The 23,629-nt window shown below is 45.9% G+C and overlaps 1 protein-coding gene across 1 annotated transcript; it reads left to right on the top strand.

The window, feature by feature from the left end:
• Positions 1 to 688: 688 nt before the first annotated feature.
• MAG1 (Calcineurin-like metallo-phosphoesterase superfamily protein) lies at positions 689 to 16,561 on the top strand. The gene is made up of 3 exons (XM_048678078.2): positions 689 to 982; positions 6,301 to 6,438; positions 15,805 to 16,561. Exons 1-3 carry the CDS (start codon positions 851 to 853, stop codon positions 16,099 to 16,101), a joined length of 567 nt encoding a protein of 188 aa, XP_048534035.1. The 5' UTR covers positions 689 to 850; the 3' UTR covers positions 16,102 to 16,561.
• The last annotated feature ends 7,068 nt before the right edge of the window (positions 16,562 to 23,629 follow it).

The raw sequence follows: 23,629 nt of genomic DNA, 5'->3' as shown, positions 1-23,629 counted from the left end.
ATCATAAAAATAGGAATCTTGTAGGAAATGAGATGTCATGTATCTCAAATCCTATGGCCTCCTTTGGTTTTGGTTTAGAGGAATTTTATAGAAATTCTAGAGGATAGGATTCTTATAGGATTTTTTCCTTTAGAGCCCTTTGGTTCATAGGAATGGATTCCTATTCCTACATAGGATTGGTCCCTATCCTCCACATTTCATAGGAAAATAAAAAAGAGGCTAGACTCAATAGAAAAATTCCTTTGGTGTCAACCAAATCACATCTTGTTTCCTATTCTTACTCATAGGATTTGAGATACATGTCATCTCATTTCCTACAAGATTCCTATTCCTATGATAATCCTATCCTATGAACCAAAAAAAGACTTTGAGTAGGAATAGGAAAACACCAAAGGAATTTTTCCATTAAGTCTAGGCTTTTTTTTATTTTCCTATGAAATGTGGAGGATAGGAACCAATCCTATGTAGGAATAGGAATCCATTCCTATGAACCAAAGGGTTCTAAAGAAAAAAACCCTATAAGAATCATATCCTCTAGAATTCTTATAAAATTCTTCTAAACCAAACCAAAGGACAAAGGAGGCCGTAGATGAACGCGTAATTTAGTTTGAGGACCTTCAGTTGTTTTGTTTTCGAGGGGAAGACCTTCAGGCTGGACGCTTTGCCGCTTTGGAAGTTTGATGAGGACGGAAGTGAATTGTCCCAACAAGTTTGAGGGGTATCGATCGTGCTAGGGATTTGAGTGGAAGATTTGATCATCGCGTTCCAGGAGAGCAGAGCGGGCTGAGCGATTCGGATCGCTCTCCACCTTCCGCCGCCGTCCCCCTTCCTCCCCCCGATCCCCAATCCAATGGTGCTGGTCCTAGCGCTGGGGGATCTGCACATCCCACACCGTGCGCCCGACCTGCCCGCCAAGTTCAAGTCCATGCTCGTCCCGGGCAAGATCCAGCACATCATCTGCACCGGGAACCTCTGCATCAAGGTCAGTCTCCTTTTATCCCCGTGATACATGCTCGATGCCGCGTGCGCGTGATTGCTGCTGGATCGCGGTGTCTCTGGTCTGTCAAATCTGGTTGACCGACTACGACTAGTTCGTGAAGCCATGCTTATTGGTTGTTAGACAAATTTTGTTCCTTGTTCAGTTATTATTGGGTGTCGCCGTGTTGATTTTCGGACCAACGGCACCCGTCCTGGGCATGTGGACTGATTATCGATCGGCATAAGCTTGCTTGTCTGTATGATGCGGTTTTGCAGTAGACGTGTGGGGGATTTGAGCTTCGGAGGGAGTAGGCATGAGACAATAGTTTCCTCTCTTGGTTCGTTATCTACGCAGTTTTTTTTTTCATTCCGTATAAATATCACGCCTATCTCTCAGAACTATGCAGGCGGTGGTAGAAATTTGTATGATCATCATGTATCTTCCCATTCTGAAAAGTACCACGCTTACTCACAGAACGATGCATGTGCTTATATAAGTTCTTACTTTTCAAGTCATGTAAACTGCAGGCTATATTATGCCCTGGACTGGTATTGAGAAACACAAGCAATAAATGTAAAACATAAAAGGGAGGGTTCTTCTCCACAGTCCTATCTTCCCTTAACATCACGGCAGACAAATGCAACCTTCGCTGCCCCTGACCTCCCACCAGCCACCACTATCCCCTCAGGAACTTAGGCCATGACATAATCTCTAAATTTAAATACAAGAAATCATATTAGAAAAACTACAAAATTGTTTTCTTTCTCTGTAGTAGACTAGTAGTCTGGTGGTCATGTTTTCTTTGATCAAAACATACATGGTATCTAAAGGGTACTGCTTACTTTTTATATTGGAGCAGCTATAATAAATTTTAGTTCCACCAATCCTGAATGTACCTTTGGCTCCAAATAATTAACTGAAATATTATTAAATCATCGTTTCTCTTTGTTCTTATTGCTCAATTATCATTAGTTTATTTATTGTCTGATTGCTTAGAGTAACTTATTTTACAAAAAAAGTATCTAAACTTATTCCCACCATGCCCAGTTTATGAAATTTTCCTGAAACTTATTGAAAGGGTAATCACAATCTCTGTTCCTTTGAAAATATGGATCAGAAAGAAGAAAGATAACATTAGTGCCCACCTAGTCTTTGAATGAGCCAGCGTGAAGATTTTTTTTACCAAGCTGCTGACAATAGTACATCTATCTCATGGAGTTTTATTATTGTTTTGCAAATTTTAATTCTCTGATGATTTTTTCTGATTGAATGATTGTTGCGCTTCGCATTTTTTGTGATGGTCCATTAACATCAAGTTTTATCTACTTGCACCTGTTTTTGCGAGCTGAAACGGTTTCCAGTTTTTTTCCCAATGAACACTTAAGGCATAGTACACCATGTATAGGTTTTAACCAATTTTATCATCATCTTATTTTTCATACCATATGCTTTCTACATGTCAATCCCAAACACATCAATTTCAAAAGTTGTATGGTATTGTTTATGTTAGTCTTGTTGCACTGTCGATGCTATATTGACCTGTAAACTGAAATGAACCAACACATTTGTCATTATGGATTGCATCCTGAGGCTATCTTGTGATTCAGACACTAATATTTTGGCTTGCCAAAAACACTAGAGTGCCACTAGAATGCCTTAATGGAACCTAGGTGTTTGGTAAGCATGTGATGCTATATCTTAATGCCTTATTAATTAATGATGAAGCAACAGGAATTTGGGTGGTTGCGTGTCAAACTAATTGAAAGCCATGGGAAAAGTAACAAAGAGAAGTCGATGTATTATTCAATAGGATTATGGATGTGAACCTGTGAAGTGTTGGGTCATGATGCTCAACATCGCAGACTATTTGTTGCTTTTCAACTATTTTGTATGACTAGTAAGCATGCACGTGCAACGCATGGCTGATCAGCATGTTATTTTATATCCTAACTGAGCTTCTTGGCACCAGCGTTTTCAAGCATGGAGCGACATTTAGTTTCCCTAGCTGCATCTGATATCATGGGGGATGGACACCACAAAAATCGAACCAAGAAAAGCAAGATAAAAAGAAGTCTTACAAGGATACAAACCCAAACTTCACAAGATAGCGAAGGCAGCCGGAGGTGAGGTGTAAGGTGGATGCGCTTCTTCGGCCGCCTTCAATAACCCAGTCGCACTCATTTGCTAGATACACTTAGCTGCACTGGATGATACAAATACATGGACTAAAGGGGCTAGTCCAATTAATTGGGACAAACCCAAGCAGATATTACCGAGTTATATCCAGACGCTGGGCAATGATGCTTATTGTAGATCTTTTATATGATGAAAGCACATGTTTCCTCAAAAAAAAAGATGAATGGACAACTTCCATTTATCATAATGGCTGTTCAGATTAGCAACTCCAAAGCCTTTACAAATCCTCATAGTGCTCAGCTCCACTAAAATAAGTTGATGCATGAGAAATAACATTGACTATTTCTTTATGGAAACAGCTAACCAACAAAAAAAATGTTTTGAAGATAACCATGTTCACAACATGATGCTCCTTCCCTCCGAGAGTCGCCACCAAGAAAGCAAATTAATTTTTTATACAAAGCTTGTTAATGCCCCGTTAGACGCCAATACTACATCAGGTTGAGAACTGCTATACCTTCTGTCTTCAACAAGTCAAAAACTTCTTCCTTGTTGCACATACCCAACAGCAGTAGCAATAATCAACTCGCCATACTTTCAACAATCACACCCAACCCTCAACTTTGCTTGTTGGATCAAAGGAGCCCTCAATATTTACCAGTAAAATGAAGACGGTTTATTATCTCTATAAGCTAGACATTAATCTATATTTTGGGGGAAACACGTTATGTGCTCTTTATCATTTTACAAGTGTAAAAATTACATTCAAAGTGAACGCAGCCCCAAATGAAAAGGAGAGGCACTTGGCACACCAGACGAGTGGTGTATGTTTCACCAGAAGCAAGATCTGCACAGTTTGCACGCCATGGCACAAACAAGTTAGACACATAAATCCAAGATGTAACCCGCAAGCAAACAATGAATTCGTTATCCAGTACATATATGAAGACACTATCTGCTAGGAATTTCCTGTGGAAAATGCGAAGACCGTCACTTCTACTTCATTACAAAGCTAATATTTGTTCCAAGGATAACAATAACTGAAATGCAATATCAGTACTACATGCCTACTATTTGTGGTTGGTAGAAAAAGCACAACTACATACTCCATTTAGGCTTCATTGTTTCCCCTCTCCTCCATGCTATATAATATGGAGTCGGAAGGCAGGAGCAAGAACTGCAAGAAAACTTGTACCTGACCTGGAAGATATTTGCCCGTTTGGTGAGAACTCAATTTTCACTGAATCCAATTCTTCAAAATCTTGCACTGATGCCTCTTGAAAAAGGCTTGATGATGCAGCACGTACAAAGCATAATTTCTAAAATGAAGTAGGATAATGGAGCGCAAGTACTGGAATTGCAACAGCATGCACGCCGCAAAGTATTCAGGCATTGCAGTGCATAAAAGGATATTAAATTGGAAAATGCAATTCAGAATAGTACATTAGTGTAACTTACTGCATGAGAGAAAAAAACAACTTGGATTTGTCAAAAGTACAGAGAATGAATAGGCAAGAGCAGTGGGGAAAGACTCACCTGTCTGCTCATAGCTTACGATGGTATGGGCATTAGTTAAAATGACAATCTAAATATTTCGATAGCTGTGAAAGAGGAGGTACACAATACATTAAGATGCGGTGGACGAGCTGATACCTGCGTTTCAAGAAACGGTAATAGTCTTGGGTTGCTGCACCCTTTATTGATCGTCCCCAAAAGAACAAGATAATACAAAAATCACAATTGAGATATACGTTGGTCTCTGCCTAAGCATGCTAGGCATGATGCATGCATCATATTTCATATATGCAAGTGGAAAACAGTGGAAAACACCCACGTACATCTTCAACAAAAAGATGTTGCCTAGATAGAATGTTTTGCATGGCAAATCCAATACGTAAACTGCAAGCAAACAATGAAATGAGTTTGGTGATAATATCAAATTTCTATCCAGTCACCAAAATGCACAAAGAAAATCAAACGCTTCTGGCCAACTGTCATCGTTCAACTGAGTCTCGTACTGCGTGGGCGCTCGCCTGGGAAAGAAGATTAGCAGCGAGAAAGGACCGAAGGTGCAGATATGTCACTGTGAGAGAAAAAAAATAGTATTAGAGAGACAGAAAATGTACCTACAGGTTGCATTCGTATTCGACTGGTTTTGGGGTGGATCTATTGGTCCGCGTGTTCCAGAACATGGATGGTCGCACCGTCCCTTCTCCATTGGATGCAGCTGATCACCAGGCACCAGCACCAGCACCAGCACCAGCAGACGATTGACGATGGAGGCCGCCTGCCGGCATTGGCGTAATTCCAGCACATCTTGGTCCTTGGCAGCATACCAACAGGCGCGGCGGCGAGGGAGGACTGCAGGGGGAGGAGCACCTACCCAAGAACAGCAGGAACGAAACGGCAGAATCGACGGCCAACGGCATCGATACATCGGGGGCGAACCGTGACCTAAGGATACGGCGAGCAAGGGCGGAGAAAGGTAGACTTGGAAGCTTGGAGGCCAGAGAGTCGTGCGGGGAGGAGATGTAGCGGGCGGAGCAGCACACGGGACGGCGGCAGCGAAACCCTATCGCTGGTGCATGCCCCACACATTCCTCATCTCTTCTCTCCAGCTAATCCTCCCTTCTTTTGCGTGGTAACAAATCCTCCCTTTTAATTCGCCATTAATACCTGAGCAGGCCGAACCAATCCATGTGAACGCCATATTGCTGAATCGTGGGCTATGCGGCTGCATGCAGGCCACTAATCACGGGAATCAATTTATTTTTTGGTCACGCAGCGAAACATTCCGTTCGCTCGCTCGATACATGGCAGCGTTCTCGTCCGCTCTGGTAAACTGCTAATCGTACACAGGTGAGGGTTCATTTTTATGTGGACGGTTAGATATAATTAGATGGGCTGGATCGTGAGGTGGTATTTTATCTTGATTGTCCTGTATACATGTTTTCGGGTGCGCTTAGGGAAGAATATATTTGCTCGTTTAATAGTAAGTAGAGATGACTGGCTAACCATCTTTGTGAAGAAATAGTTGACTTTGTACCATTTCATGTAGTGATTTTTGTTTCCTTGTGGCTGGGTATTGCACCTATTAATAGGGTGTTAGTAATGTTTTCTTGTATGGACTGTAATTTTTTGTTTTGATAAAATATTAACTCATAAATTTCTCAACGTTCTTCTAGGAAGTTCACGACTACCTTAAAAGCCTCTGTCCTGATCTCCACATTACCAGAGGTGAATATGATGAGGATGCTCGCTACCCAGAGACTAAAACAGTTACTATTGGTCAGTTCAAGCTAGGGCTATGCCATGGCCATCAGGTTCGCTCTAAATTGATAATTTTGTTTTGCTCTTTTAATTTCTGTCATGCTCATTGTTGGAGAAAAAAATATTCATGGCCTTTTTTGGTTGTCGAAAGTCAACAGTTAATACCTTGAATTGGAGTTCTTGTTGTTGACAAATTATAAACACTTTTTTAATGCCGTACACCTCAGAAACATGGTCGAGTTTTTATCACTAGCATGTTTGTCATTTTCTCTTGTTGGCATGGTCTGTTGCTGTAATAATTATTAGGTGATGTTTTGTTCAAGAGCTGTAGTGTTAGTTCAATTGTAGTAGGATTATAGGGAGGTGGGTAATGCATGGTTGACGCAGTGGTTCAATCAGGGAAATGGTTTTAGATCCCATGTGTTCTGTTGAGGAAGTGGTATAATAAGAGTTACCGGAATCACATACCAATGTAGTGCGATTCTGGTGGGATATTGCTGAACCAATAGCTTCTTAGTGTATTGTAGTGTGGGCATTTTTTATAGGATTAATAAATAGTTAATTTAATATGAGTTCACGTATCAGAAAGATAAACGCTAAACACAATTTGCTTTTCTTCTGCCTCTCTATTATGGCAGTATAATTTGCTCTTATATTTTCAGTGAGAAATGTTTACTAACTACTAGGATCAGATCCTTAACAATTAAACATACATATCTATGCCATATGATCATAGTTGTCACTTGGAAGGTCAACTGTCTTACTATTCTCCTACCGAGTCGCACAAATTGTAACCAGCGACGATTGCTGTTACCGGCGAATTGGTTGAGATGTTGCAATCTAGATGCCGTCGTGTGTTCAAATGATCCAGGGTTCATTGAAGGACCAAAGGTGTCCTTCAAAGTTCGATGAGTGATGGACCTTATGTGGTTTAGCATTGACTTGAGTAATGGAGTGAACGAGGGTGCACACAATTTTCTTTCCACATATTTCCGCATCCAATATTTACATCCAAGCAATAGATTGATAAAAAATGTCCATGAAGTGATCTGATACCTCCTATATTAGGGATATCAAGCACACTCAGTACATTGAACTTTCACCTTTGCAGAGTCATGCATGATGCATGATACTCCCTCCGTTCCTAAATATTTGTCTTTCTAGAGATTTCAACAACTGACTACATACGGAGCAAAATGAGTGAATCTACACTCTAAAATATGTCTATATACATTCGTATGTGGTAGTCCGTTTGAAATCTCTAAAAAGACAAATATTTAGGAACGGAGGGAGTAGTTCATTGTTGGTTTGTTGTGTCTACTTTATTCACCTGCACCATATCATGCACACCACCGACAATTTTGAGTATGCCAATGTCTCTTATGTTCTACTAAAAGTCGTCTTCAAATGTAATTTGCCAACAACCTTTTTTTCTCCCAAGAAATCACAAAAGCCTTGTTTCATTGCATTGATAGAAAGGAGAGTCTGTACAAGCCCAAAGATGGGCAACACCTAGAGAATACTACCCGACGGTCATAGTTGCTAGGCAAGGTAAATGCTGGAAGCAAAGCCACCAGACCCCTCGCACTTGTCAGTGGCCATTGCCTGCCCTCTGTATTGAATGTGTCAAGTAGGTGTGTCAAGTTGAGCCACACCTTGTCGAAGATGATCGCGTTTTGACCAAGGTCCGAAACACCTAGGCGGTTTGTCAAGTCTTTCGGGTCTTCTTTTGCATGCCCAGGACTACTGCAAAGGCATGGTGGCCAGGACCAACTTGACCAAGGTGAGGCGCCCCGCCTTTGCCATCATGGATGCCCAGGCGGTTTGCGATCATGTCTTCCAAAGGTTGGAAAGCCTTACACGAGGACTTCCTGAGCCTGAGTGGGATCCTGAGGTACTTATTCAGGAAAGGAGCTAGCTGACACTCCATCACCGATTTCTTCTCCAAGGCCTCCTCCTAACACCTAACGGGGGACACCGAACATTTGGCAAAGTTGGTGTGCAACCCCGAAGCGTGCGCATGCAAGCTACGGACAATGAACAACTTCACCCTATCCGTGTGGTAGAAGATGACAACATCGTCCGCGTACAGGGAGATGGAGTTGTCAGGACGCGTGTTGCTAGGCAACGGAGCAATCCGAACTCTCTTATAACCTAGCAAAAAACCTGTTGAGAGTGTCTATCACCAACACAAACAACATAGGGGAGAGCGGGTTCCCCTGCTACATGCCCCTATGATGCCAGACCAGAGGCCCTGGTTCACCATTGAGTATCACTCCTGTGCTATCAGTGGACAGGAGTATGGCAATCCACTCAGGGAAGCGCTGGCCAAAGCCTACCCGCTAAAGTACCTCAAATAGAGCCCACAACACCGAGCTGAATGCATGAGCGATATCCAACTTGAGCATGGCACGCGACTCACCCATCTGCTGCGCCATGCAGATATCTTGCCGTCTGCTGAACCAACATGAAATTATCATGAATGCAACATTTCTTGATGACCGTGCATTGGTTCTCCTCAACCAAGCCCCCCAATCTAGGAGGCAACCTGCTAGCCAACGTCTTGGCCACCACTTTGGCAAAGATGTGTATGAAGCTGATGGGGTGGTAGTCCCGAAGGGTCGATGGATCTGATGTCTTGGGCAACTGGATTAGCAGGGCTTGGTTTAGACCATGGAAACCCTGCCCACGCAACGAGTGCAACTTGGTGAAGGCTACCATGCATCATCCTTCACGGTTCCCACAACAAGATCGCAGGACCTCCACAGTGAATCTGTCTGGCCCTGACGCCTACCCCCGCAACAGCTGACAAACCACCTCCTAAGCTTCCTCGTTAATGGGGTTGTCGAGGCTGGCCAAGTTCTCCAAGCATGACCCTGGTAATTCTAGGTTCAGTGAGAACTCGCAGCCCTCATTTGTGCCAAGAAGCATGTTGAAGTGATCGAAGTTAGCCTTGGCCATAGTCGCGTGGTTAGAAACCACCGCTTCGTCGGCAACAAGGCTGTGGATCACTTGCTTTTGCTTTTTGTAGGAGGTTGGTGTCACCCTCAGCCAACCAGGCAATCTTCCAACGTTGCCTAGCCATGATGCAAAGCGAGTCCTAGGTAGGCGTGCTTCAGCCTAGCACGCAACTGGCGCTCAAGCTCCGAGAGCTGCCTCAACTCCATGGTAACATCGAAGCGGAAGATGAGCTCCCTGGCCAGCACAAGTGGTAGTTTGATACTACCCATCTGCTTGTCGTTCCAACTCCTCAACTGAAGAGTTTTGTTCTTAAGCCGCATGGCGAGGCGTCAAAACTGGTCGGGCTCATCGATCGCGGCCGCCCAACCCTCAACAACCGTCTTGTTGAATACAGGCTCCTTGGCCCCACAAGTCTCGAACTAGAAACGTCCTCTACAGGGAGGCCATGGTGTGCAATCCAGAAGGGGTAGTGGTCGGAGATAAAGGTGGGGAGACAGCGAGGCGAACAATTTGGGTGGAGCTCCTCCTAGTTCATCGTGCTCAAGCTTGACCAACACGGGAGCACCACACTCGTTAGACCACGTGTAGCGTTGACCATGAAGGTACAACTCTTTGAGCTCGCAAAATCATTTAGGTAGCAGCGCCCCTTGTGCGGCGGTGGAGGTTGTTACGTCCTCGTCGTGGTGGGTCATATTGAAGTCACTTCAAAGTACCCAAGGGCCCGGATGTATAGCTCTCACCTCTCGCATTTTGTTGAGGAAGACAATCTTGTCTGCATGCACTTGTGGTCCTTGAGACGCAAGTCAACCACCAATAATCCACTACGGCGCGAGACACAAGAGCTGTAAGAGCAACTCCAACGCGCCGACCCAAACGGACAACAAGTGGACTGGACCCAAACGGACGCACGCTTTGTCCGTTTGGGTCGGCCAGGCGGATGTGCGCGTCCGCTTTTTGATTTGGGTCGGCTGGTGTGCCCAATGGAAGGCATACCCAATTTTGCCCATGTGTCCGAAATAAATTTAATAAAATACTATAATTAAAATAAATGGCCAGTCAACCGCCGACCAAAGTCCTCTTAAACACTACTAGCACACATGCCCGTGCGTTGCCATGGGAGAAAAGTAAGTTGTCCATATCCTTGTGTAGGTGATGAGTGCCAATGGGTTGAGTGAGGCGAGATTCCAGCCTTCGGCACAAGATTTGTCCGATATCCTAGGGTGTCATTTGCACATGTTTCCCCGATTGGCGAGCATGACGACAATGCCAATGATCTAGGAGGACAGTCCGACCTGGAAATCACGAGCTCCTCCTCATCACCCAAAACACATCCCGATGTACCTTCTATTCAAGGTGGCTCGTCGGATCATAGTTGTCAGCTCTCAATCTAGAGCAAGGACACCATGGTGAGCTCGCCACACACTTGGAGCGGCTCCACCCTTCACATTCATTGGTCAATGTCATTGTCGATTGGGGGAAATCCATGAGAACTCGGCCATCTCATTTCCTCTTTCATCGCATCCCACATAAACCACAACTTCAAAATTGTAGTATTGTGGAGATTTTAAAACTCAGTAGTGGTATAGACATGGTACCACAAAAATATTATAGAAGAAGCTTTTTATGCAGCTATGACAACATTACAGTAAGGTGGTCACTTCATAATTAAAGTGCCCAACTAATGAAAGTTTTTTCACAACCAAAAGCACCGGCAATAGCACATGTTCCTCCAAAACTAAGGGGAACAATGCATCAAGCACACGCTGGAACCATTTCAAAACAGGTAAGACTAATTTAATGACGCTGGAACCATTTCAAAACAGGTAAGACTAATTTAATGACGTCGAACGGAAATGAAAAACCAACACCTGAGGATGGTTGCTTATGTAAGAACAGAAACGATGAAAAACAAAAGAATAAACCATTTTCATAAATTTCCTAATACATGCAGATGAATAAAAGTTGGAAGGCCCAAACGGCATGCGTCAGGTGCAAAGGAAAAATAACCCACAAATACACATGCATCCTAGATGAAAGTGAATGCAAAAACATGAGGTGCAGCCGAAACCATCAACCAGATAAAGGAATAATCATAATATGCTTTATGGAATAATCTGGAGCCTGGACATGTTTATCATTGATCCAGACTAATCTCAAATGTGAATTTTTAGCTTATAAATACATGGTTGAATGACCACAGCAATTTTTTGACAGGAGGCAGTTTAGTGAAATATAATTGTTCATCTGCAGAGAAAGCTTGTCTGCTCATGCATTGAATGTATAAAGGTAAGTTTTCTTTTTTGGTGTGTGAGGGACTATGAACCGGTAAGTAGTTTGTGCATTCCTTCTGCTCGTCTAGCTGATAAGGAATTCCCTGTAGTCATTTTGCTACAGTAGACATGCAATGTAAAACCCCATGATTGTCAGCCGGGTTTGAAAGCTGTATGGCAGTCAATCTAACAGAATCTAAATGCAACTTGATTTGGCAGCTTAAAACCTCATTAAGTTCACTTACATGTATGTGGTGAACTTGCCATATAAAATTCTAAAGAAAAATTTGACCTTGTAAATCTCTAATATTACATGTATGTGGTGAAAGTCAGACCTCGTAAGAACCAAGCACAAAACTGGTAAGCAGATACAGAGGTTGCTGCATATTTTTCCATAAATGATGGTCACACCAACTTACTTATGGGATAGACATCTGAATAAAGAGGCTCCGGTGGTGACTGGTGACGCACTTAATAGCACGGGACATTTAGTATCGACTAAGCTAGCTCTGAAGACGGCATTAAACTAAACACCATACATGGTTGCTATGGTTGAGCATGAGAGAAAAAAAGGTGAGGGGATCAGGTTCTTGTTCTCACTATTGACCATTCATGGTAGCACTTGATGCACATATCATGGCTGAAGTTGGGCAGCACAACCCCTGCTGTTTTTTAACTCCACGCAGACCTCACACTCCTTGTCTGTCAGCGTCAATCTCGGAGACCGACCTCTTGCTCGCCACTAACTCCGAGCAAACTGCCCTCTGCTTGTCGCACCCCTTCGTTGCAGTCGCATGAGGGGAAAAAAATGTCACAGCTATAGACAGACAATGGGCATCAGTATCATAGGTCCAAACTCCAAACTGCAACATAAAGCTGCACAATTACCACAAGAACACAAGTGCAGTGACCACAATATGCCACCAATTCTTGAATCAAACCCCACAAACACAAAGATTGAGCCTTGTAGCTGAGGATCCGAGGAGGCTGAGTGCGGCAGTGAGATTGCAGACCGTTCACTGAGTGGAGGAAGAGGAAGCAGTTTGCGTCGAGGCTATAGGACATCGGCATCTGCACAATACGCCTGTCATAGTCCCTCGAGTAGTCGGAGACGCGACGTTAACAATGCTGGCATGCTGGATGTCGGCCTTGATCACCTTGAGAGATTCCCTGAACGACCTCAGTGTAGCGGAGGGCACCGCCACCATCTCTCCCGCTCTCTTCCTCCGCAGCCACGACGCACTGCACTGCACTCATGGCCACCATCCGAGCTGATTCTGCGCGCGCGGCCCAGCTGGCGGACGACTGCAGGGGGTCAACGCGGGCAAGCATCTTCTCCCGAGACGAACGAGGTGGCCATGGCCAATCTTGTGCGTCGCGGGGCAACGACAGGCGGTGGCGGCAGCTCCTCCGTGTGGACGTGGCCGTCGGCGGACAGATGGAGGCGGCCTTCCTCCTCCCGCGCGAGCACGGCGGCCGCCTTGTCGTCCTCCTCGCGTCCGCAGCCATCTCCGGCGCCGGGCACGTGGGGAGCCGATGGCGACGGGGAACCTTAGCAGCGGGAATTGACCTGGCAGGGAGTGGGGGAGGGCAGGGGGAGGTGTTTTATTTGTAGGTATAGAATTAAACATTAAAAAAACATAAGCGCCCGCACGCTGCCCTAGTTGTCCGCCTTGTCCTTGCCCTTGCCATTGTCGTCGTTGCCGGTGAGGTCAATGAAGACGGGAGGTGGCCCAACCCACTCAAACGCGGCTTGATAGGCCGCCAGGGCAGCCTCCTTCGGCGTCTGCTGCGGTGGCGGCATTGCAGCGAGGCGGGCTGCAGGCGCGCTATTCCTCCTTCTCGCGCTCCCTCTGCATGCGCCGCTCACCGTCGGCGCTCTCCTCCGTCAGCGCACGTTGCGTCCAATGTTCGAGGCACGCGGCCTCCTGTGCCGGTATCACGCAGAGCCAAACGGAGGGGTGGGGGGGGGGCTGACCCACTCGCGCAGCTGTCCGGTCCAGACGCGGCGGTCGGTTAGCTCGGCCTTAGGGGGGGGGGGGTGAGGGGGTGAGTCTTGGCAGCGACGGCGGCACCACGCAGTCGTCGGCCGCAGAGAGGGCGAGGGCCCCCGCTGGCCTCGCATGGTAGTCCGCCTCCGCCTTGCGCCACTCCTCGATGGAGGTCTGCATGGCCGCTGCCAGCGCTGCCTGGTAGGTAGCCTCCTCCTCTGGCTTGACGATTAGGGTAGGCGGGGGTTGGTGTGGTGGTGCTGCACGCCATGACGCCGTTGCACCTCGTGCTCGAGGGCAAACCAGACCTCCCAATGGGGAGAGTCCGACGCGTACTCCAGCATTCGTCGCTGCTCCGGCGTGAGCAGCTCCCGGCGCCTATGCATCGGAATCCGCTGCGGACCCAGATGCCAGTAGTGCGGTAGCGTCACGTCCGGGTACGGCAGCGGCTGCCTGAACTCCCAGTGCCACTGCATTCGGTGCACCGGAATGTACAGCCGGAGGAGGAAGCGCGCGGGGGGAGGAAGCGCTGGGGGTGAGCTTCCCCTTCTTGTTGGAGCCGCCGAAGAAGCCCGTGGCTAGGGTTTGCTTTGTCGCCGATGAGGGAGCACGCGGCTAGATGTGGACGGGCAGACAAAGTGGAAGTGCATGAGGCCGCCCCCCCACACGCGTGGATTAAAAAAGGACACCCCCATATCTTCCAGTCGCTGATGCGTGGGCCCGTGTTAAATACGACCGCATCTGCTGACATGTGGGGCCGCGGCGCACACCAAGGGGACGTGCGGCGCGTCTGCGCCGACCTATTTCACTGAAATAGGTCGGCGCAGACACGAAGCAGACGCATTTTGGGTTTGGGTCGGTGCGTTGGGCCTGCGTTTTTGTCCGCGGCGACCCAAACGGACATTGGTGGATGAAATGGGTCGCCCGGTTGGAGTTGCTCTAATGCAATTGCTCAACCAACCGCGTGACTTGTCCAAGCCACCAAGATGCTGCCCCTCGTTTCGACAGCCGGCAAGAAGAAACAATCATCAATCCACGCCCAAGCCTTCTATTAGCAAATTATGGACGTGGGGTGGGGAGATGAGAGGTGGCCGCTGGAGTCAGAGTGGACGCTGGTGCCGGTGTTGCGGCCAGCGTGGGAGCGGGAGGGGAGGAGGAGGTCGCTACCTAGCAGCAGGGGCGGAATTGGGCCTATGGCAACTGGGGCTATAGCCCCAGGCGTGGCCCAACCCGTGTTGTAACACCCAGGATAAATTCTGGATATTTGTAGCTCTAAAGAGGCCTAGCCCCATACGTGAATGCCCAGCCCCAGGCCTCAACAGCTCAGCCCATCTACCTTCTCACGTTCTCAGCCCAACTGAGATCTCCATCGCTAGGAACCCACACGAAGCCAGGTTGGTCTGTTGTGATCCTTTCGCCCACTGCACGGATGCGATCGGTCACGCGCCTGTAGCATCCCCATTGGCTTGTTTCCTGCGCCGCCGCCCCAGGCGTTCCCCCTCGACAGATGGGACGATCCAGACCTGCGCAGCTGCACCTGATGCTCGTCACTTCGTCGGAGCGGCCCTCCTTCAGGCTTCAAGCCTCCTGTTCGGCTCCATCTCCACAACCATCTGAACAGGCAATCTCTAGTGTTGTATCAGCTATTCTTTTTCTAGTGTTGTATCAGACATATCAGAGGGAGTATCACCGGAAACCAATGAATCTCTCTATCCCCAAAAAATAGCTGAGTCCACAACAGAAATCTGAAGCCAATGAATTGTTGATTGTACTATTACTTTAGTCAATTTTGCTATATTATTACCCATTTGCAATGATGCACTTTGTTAAATTGATGAAATCAGTACGAAATTTGTTCTTGTGGTAATAATGAATTCATATTTTGTTTTGAATGTGAATTTGTGGCGTATTTCTAGGATGCACTAATATGTGTGGTATTTGGTGTTATTTAAAACCGTTTAGTTTTAGCCCTAGGCTTTGAGAAATCCTGGCTCTGCCTCTGCCTAGCAGGAGGGCTCCTCTATCTTGGAACAAGTAGCTCTTGAATTTTGATAGACCAATGTGATATTATTCTAGTAAAATTGTCTTTCATGTTGTCGGTACCAATACTTACTTCCATCTTGGGATTGTGCGCTTTGTTAATGATTGTCACTGGAATATTTTTCCTAACCATTTCAACTCTGATGACCATCATCAGGTTGTTCCATGGGGCGACCTGGACTCCCTAGCGATGCTCCAGAGGCAGCTGGATGTGGACATCCTCGTCACCGGGCACACCCATCAGTTCAAGGCCTACAAGCACGAGGGGGGTGTCGTCATCAACCCTGGCTCAGGCACGGGCGCCCACAGCAGCATCACATATGACGTCAACCCGAGCTTTGTGCTCATGGACATCGATGGCCTCCGTGTTGTTGTCTACGTGTACGAGCTCATTGACGGCGAGGTGAAGGTTGACAAGATCGACTTCAAGAAGACCGCCACGATGCATGGCTGATGGTGCTTACGCATGACAGAAATCTGATCCTGTTTGTTCTTACCCCCCACCCCCACTCCACACCACACCACCACCACCACAATTTCCCCGACCTGGAGCTCTTTTTCCTTTGTACCCTTCTGCTCGATATGAAAAACTAGAGCTGTGTATACATATTAGTGAATGGGATATGCGTGATATGATTCCAACTCGCTCACAAACTGAAACGGTTTGTCAAGGAGGCGTCCCCCCTCATGTATCTCTCACTCAGTATGGTGACCGGCTGAATAGCAGCTGGCGCTGGCGTTTCTTTAGTGTTAATCTCAGCAGGTCGCTGGATCGATGGAAAGCCCAGTGTCTACCCTGGACGTGATGTGTGTGAACTCACCTGGTGCCGCCTAATTACTGCTTTGTTGACGTGTTTCCTTATCCATGTATGAGATTTTTGTAATAATGGTGCTCTGGGCCGGAGCAACTTAGATGGATTCTCTGCCTTTAGGTAGTCGGTTCCCTTCCCTTTTGTCCTAGGAGGACTTTGAATCTTTGTAGGTGCTTGTGGTTATGTTTTTCAGGCTTCTTTCTGAATGAAGCCGGGGAGCTCTCCTTTTTTATCTTTTTTTTTGGACGTGATAAGTGCTGAACGTGTGGGCTGAAAGACGCCACGTCAGTCTTTTATCACTTTTTTTTATTTCATGCATGAATGTAAAGAGGGACAAAAAATATGCCGACGAAAATCTATTGGGGTTTTCAGTTTTTAAGATATTTTATCTCTTCGACTGAAAATCTGTTTACACCATTAAATCCGACTGAAAATCTATTTTCACCTTTAAATTCGCCGTGGCAAGATTTTCAAAACTAGATCTCATATTGATATATTTTGATGATAAATTTTTTGGTCAAAAGTTATCACGTCTACAGTGCTAAAATTGTCATGGTGTCTACACTAAAGTTGTCATGATATGCTTCAACTATTTTTAGGTTTTAAATTAAATTTTAACACATTACAAAATTCCTAGGTTTTAAATTAAATTTTTATACGTTACAGAAAATAATGAATTTTGCCATGGTCGAAGAAGGTAAAGTGTAGACTACATTTGCACTAATCTCATAAAAGCTAAAAAGTGCCAAGATCAAACAAAAAATAATTCTTTTCCATCATTTTACCATGTTGCAAAAAAATAAAACAAACAATTGTCATGGTGTGAAAAAAAGGAAACTAAAAATTGCCATGATGAATTAGTAAAATTTGCCATGATCCTTGAACTAATTTTAACATGGTTCATAATTAAACAAATCCATCGTCAATTACTCAAAAAAGCCATGTTCAAATGACTAGAAGTTGCCATGAACCATAAACCAAAATTGGCATGGTGAATCACTAGAAATTGCCATGATCCATGCACAAAATTTGCCATGGTTCAAAAAATAATAATTTGCCATGGTCAAATTACTAAAATTGCCATGATTTATAAACTAAAATTGCGATAATGAATTACTAATAATTGCCATGTTCCATAAAGTAAATTTGTCACGGGTAATTACTAAAATTACCATGATCAATTACTAAAATCTGCCATGGTGAATTACTAAAGAATTTCCATGATCCATGAAGTAAAAGTTTGCCATGGTTCATAAATAAATATTCCAACACTTGTCGCAGCAACACATGTTTACCTGCCATGATCCATTGTGTTTTGCGGACCTAGTGATGATATCCCTTATCGTTGGTGTCTTGGTTGGGTGAGGATTACAGATTAATCGGACATCGGATGATTAATCAATTTTATTGGTTGACTATTAATGAATCATTTTTTTACAAATCCTAGGTTTTCGGCACTAAAATATGATATATTCAACATAAAAACAATATCGAACAAAAGTGTTACCTTGATTCCTTACCTTTGAGTGCTGGTACAATGACAAAAAAATAGGATAGTTGTACATATCACACAACTAGGCCACAAAACACAAATAAACATAGTTCTTGCACACATAGTGCTAGAAATAGGCTCGATTTATCGCTATATTCCCTATAAATTGCTTGTGAGAGCGATAAATTAGCCCAAAAGATAAATGGTGCCGATTTTTTAAACAGTGGCAAGAAAACACCATAATTTGCCATGACAAAATAAATATTAGATTTGCCCTGGACACAAAAAGGAAAAGAGTTTGCCATGGGTAGATAGAAAAAAATTGTCGTGGTCCGTATAGTAGATTTGCCTTGGACACAAAAGAAAGAGTCATCGTCGGCGCAGCATCGCGCCGCCGACAACCGCTCCACCCGAGCCACACCTCCTTCTCCACTGTCGCCGCATATCGAGATGCACCCGAGAATCACCTCGACGTATCCTTGTCCCAGGAGCCCGCCATGCTGCATATCACCTCCCCCCTAGCCGGATATCTGCTTCGGGTCCACGTGCCATAGCCGCGGCTCACCGGGACCCTCGCCCCGATGAGTGAAAAGTAGTTGAAATACAATGTTAGCTTTAAAACTAGAAGCAAAGTAGGTGGAACATATCATGGTAATTTAGTGTAAACACCATGGCAATTTTAGTGATATAGACATGGTAACTTTTGACCCCAAAAAAGTCATCGAAACATATCAATATATGATCTAGTTTTGAAGATCTCATCGCAGTGGATTTAATGGTGGAAACGGAATTTTAATCTTATTTTTTATTTAAGAGATAAAATATTTTAAAATTTAAAAGAACGAAAAGATTCATATTGACATCATCTTTTTTGTCCTTGTATGCATGCATGTGTGGAAAGAAAAAGAAAATGTGTGGACCGAACCCTTAGGTGCCACACGTGTGGCACTTATCGTTTGTCCTTTTTATGTTTCCAAGAGAGTTATCAAATCCATTGATTAGAAAAGGGTATTACAAAAACGCTCCAAAATAAGAAATGTATCATATAAACGCCAAAAAAGTGATGAGAAAAGGTTTGCTCGGTTTATCGAGGAAAACCGAGCGAAAACCTAAACATCGCCTAGCTAGACTAGGCCTAAAGTACCACAATACATACAAAATGTTGGCTGACTAACACCCATAAGCCGTACTAGCCACTCGAGTGCCTTTGCCGCTACCAGAGTGCACATTGAAACTGTCGTATTAAATTGTGCTGCCACAAGTATATCCACAAACCTCGACGCTATTGAAGAGAAATGTATGTTTGATATAGCGAACCTAGCATGCCCTGATCCCATGAGGTTGGCTAACATAATTTGCCTGACACTCCTTTTATGTAGAGGGTGCTCTTGTTTAGAAAAGGTATTTTGAACAATTGGCAAGATTTTTGGGTTTGCTCTTCAGGGAAAACATGAGGGTTGAATTAATCCTTATTTTAAGATTAAAATAAATGAAAACTAATTCTTACGAGATGCTGATGATGCACAATCAATTAGTCTTAGTCAGCCTACAGATGGTCGATTAGTTCTAGTCAGCCCACAGATGGCCGACAGGATCTCTATTAGTGGCCGATAGGTCTGTCGGTGACCAGAAGGCTGTTAGGATGCCAATCGGCCGGCAGCAAGCCGACTGGGGTCCAATCGGCTACCTCTAGGCCGACTGGATCCAACCGGTCAGCAGCTAGCCGATGGTGTATTATCTTTGGAAATTATGTATCCGACGTAATATTTATGCAAATTAATAAAAAATGTATTATTTTTAAAAAATAGCGATAGTCTGGGCATCTCCAAGGCGGACCCGTAAACCTCCCATAACTGTTCGGACAGCACTGTCCGGACTGCGGAAGCCATCCAACACGACCCTGTATCGGCCCGGATGTGATTTCTCCAGTAAACCGGAGACAAAAGTGGGGGAGATTTGCGGGAGTCAGCACCGCTCCCTAGCCCGCTTTTGACCTCCCTGGCCCACCAAAAAACCCCATCCGCCCGTCCCGCGCTTTCCATCCCACGCCTCGCACCGCTTAATGTGCCGCATTCATGTCGTCCCAGAGCATGCAACAGCCGACATTGATGCCGTGATTTGACCGAATGGGAAGGCGGCGCAGACGAAAGCGACCTCTCGGGCATCACTGCCGCTTCAATGCGGACGCTGTGTCAACTCCGGCTGTTGTGCCCATTGAACTGGGCTGACCGTCCCTCCGCCTGCCCTGGCCATCGCTATTTAAGCAACACTCAGGCGTCTTCCAGATCCGCACCCGCCAGAGCACCACACCCTACTCCTCGCCCTGTCCGATCCCTTCGCCCTCTCTGAGCCCAGCGGGGATGCCGAAGTCCTAGTTCTCCGTGTCGGTAGGAGGCACCGGTGAAAGTTCATCATTAGGCGGATCATGGCGTCATCGTCCTTGCTCACCTGGATCATCCGTATCCACGGCGGTGGCCTCCTCCGGCAAGGAGGACATAGTCATCTCCTCCGGCGATGAGGAGGATCAGCCACAACAGCGGTCAGGTCTACTCTCGGAGGCGGCTCTGATGGACGAAATTCGTCCGTCAGATAAAAATCATGACGAAGCGCTTGCTCCGTCAGATGGGTTCGACGCCACCATCACCGGTGCGCGTGAAGGAGGAGCCACCCTCCCCGCCGCGGGTCCATGTTAAGCGGGAGCCGACATCCCCACTCCGGCAGGTGAAGGACGAACCGACATCCCTACGTAGATAGGTGAAGGACGAGCCGGTGTGCCCGCCACGCAACCGCGGCCTCCACATTAGTGACCGCGTGAATCAAGAGCCGGCGTCCCTCTAGCGCCTTTGCCACGTGAAGGAGGAGCCACACAGCCGCTACGCACAGATCGACGGGTCCTCATCGCCACGACGGCAACAATGTCGTGTGAAGGAGGAGCTGTAGCTTGCGATTTCCAGGGTGCGTGGCCGCATCCTCCACTATCTCGGAGGCGGCGGTTACGGCGGTGCCTCTAGCCTCGGGCCGTGGTATCCGAGGAAGAGCACGCGGCGCAGCGGTAGGTGAGGTACGACCGGCACAAGACCAGTCGCCGCTCCGACTTCACCAAGACGGACGTGGCACCGGAGTGGGTCCGCAACGAATCGACCTCGCCGTCGTGTGGGCACTCGACCGCTCCATCACCACCGCGGAGACTGCCGCCAGGCGTCGACACCACCTTGACGGGGAGCTCGCCAAGATCGGCGAGGAGTGGTCGCTCAGTGACTGCTCCGCGAACACCGGTCATGGCAAGGCCGCCGCCAGGGCTCCGCAAGCCATGTCGGGAGTGGCCGTGGCTGCCCTCCGCACAACGCAACAGGAGGCGGAGCGGCTCCTCCGCGAACGACGGGCAACCGCCGAGCAAGGTTGCTTTGGCCCTCCGGTGCCGTTCCGCCCTTGGAGGGACGACGACGACACCGACAGAGACGACGGTGCGGCAGGGCAGGGCAGTCACGTGTACGAGGTGGTCGTCCGGTATAGGGTTTATTTTTTTGGTTTTTTAGTTAAACAGTTGAAATATCGACCTTTTTACGTAAATTATATCCAAACTTGAACGAAAACTATCCAGTTTGCACGAGTTTCGTCCAGTTGGTTTGATTTGTTGTGAAAATAAATGCGGCTAGCGTTGGATATCTGCCTCACGCATCCATGTCCGCGGACTGGCCCCCCTATCCGTGTACGAATGCGGGAGGTTTTTTGCGGCTTGCCATTGGAGATGTCCTTACATAACATTCCAAACACTTCATTAACAACAACAATTACTTTCCGCAAAAAAACAACAACAATTACGTTCCAAACTGAGCAATAACTAGTTTAAACACATGGATAGTGAACACTAATTTAACAGGTAGCAATTCATTAGTAGCTAATTTAAGCACATGGACAGTAAACATTTCATTAACTAGTTCAAGATTTTTATAGTTACCAATTCATGTTCTTACATAACTAATTCAACAACAACATCTACTCACCTTTTGCATAGAGTTCACAAAAGAAAAATGTCAATGTGCATGTAGTGGTGTGATCAACTTGCTATGGTAGACATGGGCATGTGTCGACTGATCCATGCAAGTGGAGAGTGTTTATAGCCGTAGGCTCGGGATAATTAACCAGGTGAATGCATCACTGGCAGAGCGCCTTATTGTCCCTAGAGAATGCGCCATTGACAGAGCGCACTTGAGGCGAGGTATAGTTTTCGGAACATAAATCAAGTGGATGCGTCCTTGGCAGAGCGCTCTATTTTTCCTAGAGAATGCGCCACTGACAGATCGCACTTGAGAGATATGTAGCGACCAGACCTCAAACGGTCCAATCTCTGTGCTCAGGTGTCATCCCTAGATCAGTAATGCTGACACCACATAGTACTTGAAGGATTTATAACAGAGTAGCAATCACACACTTATTACATCGAGAGTCTCAAAAGAGAACTTATTACAATAATAATGGCTTAAGGCCATCTAATAACGATAACAGCGGAAGGTTTGGAAGATAAGTGAGTCCATCAACTCCAACGGCATCACTGAGTATAGAACCACGACCTAAAAACACCTTACTCGTCGTCTGAAAAGTCTGCAACATGAACGTTGCAGCCCGAAACGGGTCAGCACATGGAATATGCTGGCAATGTAACACATAGAGGGTAATGAAGAAATAAGGCTATACTACATGCATATTTGGCTGGTGGAAAACTCTATGGTTACAGTTTTGCGTAAAGCCAATTTTTCCCTACTGCAAAGGAATAAATTTTATTTAACTATAATGGTAGTTGTTAAACATTGAGAATGGTTGACAGCATTCTCAATCCCAATTAAGCATCATCATTAAGAACCAACAAATTAATTAGAGTAGCATGATGAGATTCACATGATAATCCAAGTACTAGATACTCAAGATGTCCATAACCGGGGACACGGCTAACCATGATTAGTTTATACACTCTACAGAGGTTTGCGCACTTTTCCCCACAAGACTCGATCTCCTCCGTTGGATTTCTCGCACTGCACGGTGTTTGAGAAACGGATGACCGAGACATAGTCTTTCAGAAGCGCTAGCACCTTACAATGGGTAGACCGTACCACTTACATCCCCTACATCTGCTAGTCTACCACTGTAAGAGTTCGCACGACTTAGTCAAGTATGCTAGAGCCCATAGTAGCTTGTGGTTGCACACGGAAGTTTCTAGCATGAACAATCTCATGATCCCTTTGAGCCTGGGTGGCGGTCCGAAGAAAAACAGACAATCGCTGGAATACCCAGGTGCCTCAATCCACCCAGATGTGTATTTAGGTTGCCACCTTAGATAAACCATTAATTTAACAAACTCACATCTGTCATGGATTTCACTCACCCAAACCACGTCTACTGGCATAGCATGGCAAAATAAGCAAACGTAGAAGTAACTCCCAAAGGTTTGATAATAACAGGTAATAGGTACTACCTCATCTACTTCCCAAACCCACAATTTAATTAGATCCTAGTCAATGCAATGTGTGAGGATTGATCCAATGCAATAAAACTGGGTAGTAGGAAGGTATGATCGAAGTGTTACTTGCCTTGCTGATGATCCGCAAAACCTAGCGATTCGAAGTAGCACGCGGCGCACTCCGGATACTCTATCGCAAACAAACAAGCATACAATAAGTACT

The sequence above is a fragment of the Triticum urartu genome, chromosome 6A (genome assembly GCF_056163025.1).
Source record: "Triticum urartu cultivar PI428250 chromosome 6A, HENAU_Tu73, whole genome shotgun sequence".
Taxonomy (NCBI): Eukaryota; Viridiplantae; Streptophyta; class Magnoliopsida; order Poales; family Poaceae; genus Triticum; species Triticum urartu.
Note: the sequence above shows the minus strand (reverse complement) of the source record. Positions and strands in the feature narration are given on the sequence as shown.

What these genes read in the sequence shown, in the direction of transcription:
- MAG1 (XM_048678078.2), top strand. Translation starts at nt 851, where the DNA reads ATGGTGCTGGTCCTAGCGCTGGGGGATCTGCACATCCCACACCGTGCG. An exon ending in CCGGGAACCTCTGCATCAAG is followed by an intron (nt 983 to 6,300) that starts GTCAGTCTCCTT and finishes ACGTTCTTCTAG; the next exon opens with GAAGTTCACGACTACCTTAA. An exon ending in GGCTATGCCATGGCCATCAG is followed by an intron (nt 6,439 to 15,804) that starts GTTCGCTCTAAA and finishes GACCATCATCAG; the next exon opens with GTTGTTCCATGGGGCGACCT.